Source organism: Sus scrofa, chromosome 7 (genome assembly GCF_054392235.1).
Source record: "Sus scrofa isolate SSC_HxYL_T2T_F1_AM1 chromosome 7, Sscrofa_HxYL_maternal_Yorkshire_Landrace_v2.0, whole genome shotgun sequence".
Classification (NCBI taxonomy): domain Eukaryota; kingdom Metazoa; phylum Chordata; class Mammalia; order Artiodactyla; family Suidae; genus Sus; species Sus scrofa.
The window spans coordinates 52,418,478-52,427,471 of NC_139389.1; the positions used below are offsets into that span (position 1 = coordinate 52,418,478).

The 8,994-nt window shown below is 40.3% G+C and overlaps 1 protein-coding gene across 1 annotated transcript; it reads right to left on the reverse strand.

Annotated features, from left to right (window-relative positions):
* Positions 1-2,617: 2,617 nt before the first annotated feature.
* On the reverse strand, positions 2,618-4,271 carry PGK2 (phosphoglycerate kinase 2). The gene is given in 1 exon segment (NM_213782.1): positions 2,618-4,271. A coding segment is annotated over 1 exon segment (1,254 nt). The 5' UTR covers positions 4,149-4,271; the 3' UTR covers positions 2,618-2,894.
* Positions 4,272-8,994: the final 4,723 nt, after the last annotated feature.

Below are 8,994 nucleotides of genomic sequence, written 5' to 3' on the forward strand. Positions count from 1 at the left end.
ATTACCCTGATGACCCAACTTGGGGCTGAAAAGAGACAATAAATAAGAACATACCTCCCTAAGAAGAAAGCCAGAGTCTCTTCAAGGAAATTCTTCTACCATCAGGTCAAGGAGTTCTTGAAATTTTTGTCCAGCACGACTTTTTTCACAATTGTAATGAACCAATGATTTTTTTTTTTTTTTTGCACGAGGATGTCTATCGCACTTATATTCTGTTTACTTTCTACTTTTGTATATTAGGTGTGATGACAGGGGTTTTGAAGGGATGAGAAAAAGAAATGTGTATATATATATTTTTTGGCTTACTACACCATCAGACTCCCTACTGGATCACATAGAAAAAATAATTTATCACTCAGAGATACCCAGATTTGAGGGGGATGCAGTGACTGAACAAGACATTTGATTCTACCTCTTGGAAGGCATGCTTTCTATAGGTAGAAGGCAGGATCCATGGATACTTATACTTGGAAACTTGTGTGACTAAAAGTGCTGGTCTGTCAGAAACTGTGACTTGTCCCCCAGTTTTAATTCCTATCCCCTACTTCCTTTTACTAAAAGAATCTATCGATTTTCAGTTGAATATAATTATTCAGCCAGAGAGAATATATCTGCAAGGCTCCCTTGCAGAAAAGGACCTATTATACAACAAATAGAAAATAGAATAAGTAAGATATTCCTGAACTTTGGGGGCCCAGTATTTAAAAGAGATACACTGTTTCGCACTAACCTCCCCTTTGGGCTGCCTATCAGTAATAAAAATTCCAACAATCACCTCAGACACGTGCACCTTCCTTATTGAAAACAGCAAGCTTGTTTCACAAGTGTGGTTGCCCAGATGACCCTGTGGACCATGTATTTGCTCTAGACTTGTATGCAAAAGAGTAATATATTATAATTTTGTTTCAACGACTGTAAGTTTTGGTTTCTTTCATACTTTTTTTTTTTGGTCTTTTTAGGGCTGCACCTGTGGCATATAGAATTCCCAGACGAGGGGTTGATTTGGAGCTACAGCTGCTGGCCTACACCACAACCATAGCAACGAGGGATCTGAGCTGTACCTGAGGCATATTGAAGTTCCCAGGCTAGAGGTCATACTGGAGCTGGAGCTGTCAGCCTACACCACAGCCACAGCAATGCCAGATTTGAGCCGGGTCTGCAACCTACACCACAGCTCATGACAACACCAGATCCTTAACCCACTGAGCAAGGCCAGGGATTGAACCCACGTCCTTATGGATGCTAGTCGGGTTTGTTACTGCTAAGCCACAACAGGAATTCCTCTTTTATACTTATTTTAAATCTACACCTTAACTCCTTCATCTTCCCCAGATTACCATGGTATTTTATGTACATTGTCCTTATAAATATACTAAAATTTCAGGTATATTAAGATTAAATTTTAAGCTTGATTATTCAGAATGTTGAATATACAGAACTGACCTGAGGCTAAGGGGACACAGGCCTTTAAAGCTGGGATAAGTTAATCTTCATTTTCACCCTTAATTATTAACAGCACTGCCCTGGACCAGCTCTTTGTCTCCAGGCAAAATATTCTCCAATAAGTATTCTCATTTCTTGGTATTTTATTGTTCTACTTTCTAATAAGGAAGAGTTTTCATACACTATTTTTTCTGTAACTAAACTATATATATAAATATTCTTTTGTAGCTCAAAAAACCCAGTTTCAGCAGTTCTATTATCTATTTATTAAATAATACCTAACTTAAACATAAAACACTTACTTCTTTATTTGAAATCTGGAGTTAATTTTTAGCTCCCATTCTAACAGACTTATATATCTGTATTCCTGTACATCTACAGATAGAATTCCTTTCTTGGGTTTACTTTCTTTTCCTTTTTAAACTTTTTCTTTTCTTTTTTGTCTTTTTAGGGCTGCACCCATGGCATATGGAGGTTCCCAGGCTAGGGATTGAATCAGAGCTGGAGCCATCAGCCTACACCACAGCCACATCAACGCCAGATCTGAGCCACATCTGTGACCTACACCAGAGTGCACGGCAACCCCAGATGCCTGACCCACTGAGCAAGGCCAGGGATTGAATCTGCATCTTCATGGATGCTACTCAGATTCATTTCAGCTGAGCCATGATGGGAACTCCCTTTTTTTTTTTTTAACTTCTTGAGTTAATAAGTATTTTTTATTTCTCTTCTTATTTAGTAAAACTTTCCTCTTAGTGGAGCTTTAATGCTACCCATGAGTTCTTAAATGCAATTATTTTTCTCAGTTTATTGGGACACTTTCATTATTTAATAATTTATCACCTTCGGAGTTCCCTTCGTGGTGCAGCAGAAATGAATCCGACTAAGCCTCACTCAGTGGGTTAAGGATCCGGCATTGCCATTAGCTGTGGTGTAGGTCACAGACATGGCTGGGATCTGGTGAGGCTGTGGCATAGGCTGGCAGCTACAGCTCTGATTCGACCCCTAGCCTAGGAACCTCCATGTGCCATGCGTGTGGCCCTAAAAAGACAAAAAATAAAAATAAAAATTTGTCACCTTGTACCCCACCCTTCCTTAGCACCTTTGGTTTGGTTTCCATGTTTCAAATGGTAAAACAATAATAAAGCTGGTCTAAAATTAAAAGAGAAGGAAATTCAGCTTATTCAATTCACTTTAATAGGCAGCTCACTTTCTATGAATTACAACAGTGAAGTTCAAATGAGATCTTTAAGACAGTAGGCAAATGCATCACAGAACAAAAATGAGTTGTACTGTTAAGCTGATGTTAAGAGTTCCTGATGGCCCATTCCTTGGTCTTTGCCTGAGTCTTGATGGAGGGGTAGATTTTAACAAAAGTCAAGTTGAGATGTAAAAGCACTAAGTTGACTTAAAGGCTGTGCACAGAAAACAGTAGGAAGGAACACTATCAACTACAGATTGCTGAGAGCCTCCACTCCAGGAAGGACTTTACCTTCCAGAAGCTCTAGACTGGCACCTCCTCCAGTGCTCACATGACTGACTTTATCTTCAGTGTTCCATTTGGCACAGCAAGTGGCCGTGTCTCCACCTCCTATAATAGTGATACAGCCCTTGGAGGTGGCTTTCACAATTTCATCCATGAGGGCTTTCGTTCCATTAGCAAAGGCATCCCATTCAAAGACCCCTAAAGGTCCATTCCACACAATTAGCTTGGCTCGGGCCACAACTTGTGCATTCTTCTTGTTGGTCTCAGGACCACAGTCCAAAGCCACCCAGCCGGCAGGTATACCTGACGCTACCGTGGCCTGGCCAACCTTAGCATTTTCCTCAAACTTGTCAGCAATGACAAAGTCAACAGGAAAGGTAATGTTCACCCTATTCTTTTCAGCTTTGGCCATGATCTCTTTGACAATCTTGGCTCCCTCTTTGTCGAACAGGGAGGCACCAATCTCCATGTTGTTGAGTACCTTAAGGAAGGTAAAGGCCATTCCGCCACCAATAATCATCTCATTGACTTTGTCCAGCATATTTTTGATGAGTTGGATCTTGTCTGCCACTTTAGCTCCACCAAGGATAGCCAGAAAGGGTCTCTCTGGGTTTTCCAAGGCTTTGGCAAAGTAATCCAGCTCCTTTTTCATCAGGAATCCAGATGCCTTCTGCGGCAGATTCACTCCCACCATGGAACTGTGAGCCCGGTGAGCCGTGCCAAAAGCATCATTGACATACACATCCCCCAGCTTGGAGAGCGATGCGCGGAAGGCTTCTACTTTATCTGGCTCAGCTTTCAGCTTATTCCCAGAAGGATCTTGGCCCTTCCCTTCCTCTTCCACATGAAAGCGAAGGTTCTCCAGTAGGATGACTGAACCCGCAGGTGGGTTGGCACAAGCTTGCTCTGCTTCTGAGCCCACACAGTCTTTTAGGAACAGAACGTCTTTCCCCAGCAAGGATTTGAGTTCAGCAGCCACCGGCTCTAAGGAGTATTTATCAGGCATCGCAACACCATCAGGTCTACCTAAATGACTCATGAGAACTACTGACCTGGCTCCGTTATCTAGGCAGTATCTGATGCTTGGGAGGGAAGCCTTGATTCTTTGGTTGTTTGTAACTTGGTTCCTCTTCATGGGAACATTGAAGTCTACTCTCATGATGACTCGTTTCCCTTTCACGTCCAGTTTGTCCAAAGTTAACTTCTTAGAAAGAGACATTTTGACAATACGAAGACAGGCTAACACTTAGATCCCGATGTTGCAGGGAACCACTTCACTGCTGCTGCGATGTTGCGCGGATGGCGTTTCCTAACGCCCTTCCTCTTGGCCCGCCCCTATCTTCCAAGCACCGGGTCTCCCACATGGCAGCCATGATTGGACCGGGGCAAGGAAACCTGGCTCTGTGATTGGTCCAATCGTCCTGTCAATCGGGATTTGGAGACGCGTGGTGCAGATTCTACGAGCCAGGGCTGAAGACTAGACTAGTGATATCTGGTGGCTTGGGGTGACAGTTGAAGAGGTGAAGAAACCCTGAAAGAAGAGGAGTCCTGACGTCCAAGCCTCCTGCTGGTTCTTTTTGACATTTTTTTTTTTTTTTAACAATTGCTTTTATTCTTTTAAAAGAATGAAAAGCATACCTCCCCCCATGTGAAATCCTAATTATATTGAGTGTAGAAACTTGTGCCCTGCCAAATTAAAGGAAAGATTTGAAAGAATGGGTCTATGAAACCTTGTTTATTCAAGGCAACATAATATGCTTCTGTTTTTTCCTTGTCTTGACAAATATTTCTGTTAAGAGCATAGCTTGGTATGAGCCTTTGGCTTTAGGTATATTCCAGCGTGGGGTGAATATACAGTATTTTCACTAGCTTTCTTCTCCTGTTCTCATACTACCGTGAGAGAATGCTTGGTGGCTTCTTTGGGAGAAATGTGATAAGATCATAGCACAGAGTATCAGTAAACCCCTCAAGGTAATGGTGACATTTCTTTCAGGCTACAAAGTTATGATGTGGTTCCTTACTGTTCCCTCTCCTCTCTCTGTTTCACTACCTGCATAACTTTGAAATTCAGCTGAAAACAGGCATAGTTTCATGAGAATGAAAACATCTGAACTGAAAATGAGTAAGAGTTTTTATTTTTGGAGAAAGTATATATATGGCTGATAGGTTTAGGAATGAAAACGGGCTTTGCAATTATTATAGCAGTTTCTATAAGTTGCATGAACTAAATATGTAGCAGGAAGGTTTTGACAAAACTATTTTAGAGGATGGCTAAAATTTGAAAAAGACAGTAACAAAGTTGACTAGGATGAGGAAAAGTTGGTACCCTCGCATATTGCTGGTAGGAATGCGAAATGGTGTAGTCAGTTTAGAGGACGCCTTGATATTTTTTCAAAATATTAAACATGAAGTTACCATATGACCCAGCAATTCCATTCCTAGATAGTTAATGATATCGCCATACTCTTCTAATGGCTAACATCCAACATTCTGACAGCATCGTCAAAGATGCACAGCAATAGAACATCTCATTTATCGTTATTGGGAATAAGGTATGCTACAGCTGTTAGGGAAATAGTTTGGCAGTTCGTTCGTTCGTTCCTTCCTTCCTTCCTCCATCCCTCCCTCTTTCTTTTCTTCCTTCCTCCCTCCCTCTCCTTCTTTCTTCCTCCCTCCCTCTCTTTCTTTCTTCCTCCCTCTCTTTCCTCTTCCTCCCTCTTTCTTCTTCCTCCCTTTCTTTCTCTTCCTTCCTTTCTTTCTCTTCCTCCCTCCCTCCCTCCTTTCTTTCTTTCTTTCCTTCCTTCCTTCCTTCTTTCCTTCCTTCCTCTTTCCTTCCTTCCTTCTTTCTTTTCTTCTTTCTTTCTTTCTTTCTTTCTTTCTTTCTTCCTAGGGCCGCTCCTATGGCATATGCAAGTTCCTGGACTTGGAGACAAATCAGAGCTGCAACTGCTGGCCAACATCACAACCACAGTAACGCCGGATCCGAGCCACATATTCGCCCTACACTACAGCTTCTGGCAACCCCAGATCCTTAACTCACTGAGTAGGCCAAGGATCAAAACTCCATTCTCATGGATACCAGCTGGGTTCTTAACCTGCTGAGCCACGACGGGAACTTCAGTTTGTCAGTTTTTTAAACATATTAACATAGACTTATAACATGACCTGTAAATCCAACTCCCAGGCATTTATCCAAGTACACAGAAAACTTACCTCAAAATTCTCTGTGTAGATGTTTAGAGCAACTTCATTCATAATTGCCCCAAAAGATTTTCTTCAGCTGGTGACATCCATACAACTGTGGATACATTCGTATAATGGAATGCCCTAACGTAAAAGGAGAGAAGATGTTTACTTACACAAAATCATGAATGAAACTTAAATGTATTGTGCTAACTAAAAGTAGCCAGGCAGAAATGTATGTAGAAGTAGTATGATTCCATTCATATGACATTTGAGAAAAGATGAAACGAAAAGTATGGAAAACATATGGGTGGTAGCCAAGTGTCAGGGCAAGAGAGAGGTGATCAGCTATCATGGGGATGCAAAGGGAGATTTTTAGTATGATAGAACTTTTCTGTATGGCACCAGAATTGTGACTATAAGATTCTATGCACTAGTCAAAATCTGTAGAATTGTGCATCATAGAGACTGTACTTTAATGAATGCAAATTAAAAGATGTGCCAGGATGTTGGAGAATCTTAGGGTGAAATACAGACTCTGACAAATGAATCATGTATACTGTGATATATGACATCACTGAAGATGATGGGGGAAAAGAAAAGATGACAAATAATTTTGGAAAAGAGATTTCCATTTGATAAAGCTAAATACAAAAAACCAAAAAAGAACAGTCTGTAAAAAATGTAATCCTAAACTAAATTTGGAAAATTTATTTATCACAGGCATATGGATCAACAGTTCTTTTTTTTTTTTTTTTTTTTTTTTTATGGCCACACCTGTGGCATATGGAAGTTCCCAGGCTAGGGGTCAAATCAGAGCTTTGGCCTACACCACAGCCACAGCAACACCAGATCTGAGCCATATCTGTGATCTATGCCACAGCTTGAAGCAATGCCAGACCCTTAACCCACTGAGCAAGGCCAGGGATTGAACCTGCTCCTCATGGACACTATGTCAAGTTCTTAACATGCTGAGCCACAAAGGGAACTTGAACCTTATCATGTCTTAATCAGATTGTTTTGAAAGAAACTTCCAGTAATATTTTGAACATTTGCTATAATACCAGGCATATTTCAGGAGTCTTGTCATGGCTCAGCAGAAGTGAATCTGACTAGTATCCATGAGGACACAGGTCCTTGCTCAGTGGTTAAGGATCTGGCATTGCCCATGAGCTGTGGTGTAGGTTACAGACATAGCTTGGATCCCAAGTTGCTGTGGCTGTGGTGTAGGCCGACAGCTGTAGCTCTGATTCCACCCTTAGCCTAAGAACCTCCATATGCCGTGGATGTGGCTGTAAAAAGATAAAAAACAAAACAAAAAAAGGCATACTCTGTCCCCCCCCCCCACCAATTTAACTTACTTGAAATCAGGATACTCCTTTCATTGGAGGCATTTCATAGAATTTATTTTTTTCCCTTTTCATTCCTAGTGGTTTATATGATAATTATGTATCATACCATTGATGACATCTCCTCCTAGATGAAATATACTAGAACAGCAATTCACTCCTGAGTAACCATGCTTTATCAGCCAACATATTGAAAATCTTTATTTCTTATTATAATATTAGTAGAAGAGGTTGACAGTATGTAGCAAGAAGTGTACATTTTTTTAGGGGCGAGTATGATGTTTAGTAGTTGTTATGAGAGAAAACTATAAAGAGCATGTGAAGGAGACCTGCCCAGGGAGGCCTCCTTGCCACTTTCAGCATCTTACTCATGTCATCTGTGTCTAGGTCACCCTGAAATATGTGTTCTATGGTAGCAAATATTTATCCATATTTCCACAGGTGTATGAACAATGCTATTTCCTGCTGTGGCTCCTGCTCAGAAGATTTTTTAGATTTTTGTTTGTGCAAATACCCCCAACTGCTTCTGCAGTAAGTCTCCCCCCACCCCCGCATCATTTATTTTCTCTTTTTTAAAAACCGCTTTATGGAGAAAGCTGTACATATTTGAAGTCTGCACCTTGATGAGCTGGGAGATATGTATACACACATTTAAGCATCCCCACAATCTGTGCCACAAGCATACTCATCAATACCCATCGTTGCCAAAGTTTCCTGCCACCTTCCTTATTTATAATTTTTTTGCATGTGATTAGAACATTTAATATAAGATCTATCCTCTTAGCAAAATGTTAAGTATGTAACACAGGATTGTTACCTATAGGCATGATGATGTACAGTAGATCTCTAGGACTGGATTATTTTGTAAAACTGAGACTTTGTACCTAATGACTAATACCTCCCTGATACCCTCCTCACCCATCCCCTGGCAACCACCACCTGCTCATAAATCTAGCAAGCCTTTTAATGACTCTTCAGCTGACTATATTTCCTAGGGTAGCAATAACTCTGTGGGAGGAAGATCTCCACACAGGTTATTACATTTTGGAGATATTAAAAAAAAGCCTTTGAAATTAGTCACAAGAGGTGGATATAACCTATTCTTTGCTTTATTAAGTCATGAAAAGGTTGGGTTCAGTTTCGTTTCGTTCCGTTTTTTTTCCGTTGACAATATATGTGAAATGTACAATTTCACTCTAAAATGTACAGTGTTCGCAGTACTGAGGTGACATATAATGTACATTAATATAAGCTAATTTAACCATTTGTTTTATAACCAAAATAGACTACTATCTCAGTAAATCTTATGCTTACCTTTTATGAGGCAGTTAGTCTCCTTTTCAAAACTACTAGTGAATGACAAGATTCTAAAATTTTTTTTTTTCGCATTCTAAACATTATCAGTGAGCACTTGGTTTTTTTTAAACTTTATTTACTTCATTTCATAAAAAACATTCTATGGGAGATAAATGTTAAATCTACTAAAACTGAGGGACTATTAAATAAATGGTTTATAAACATTTACAAAAGAAA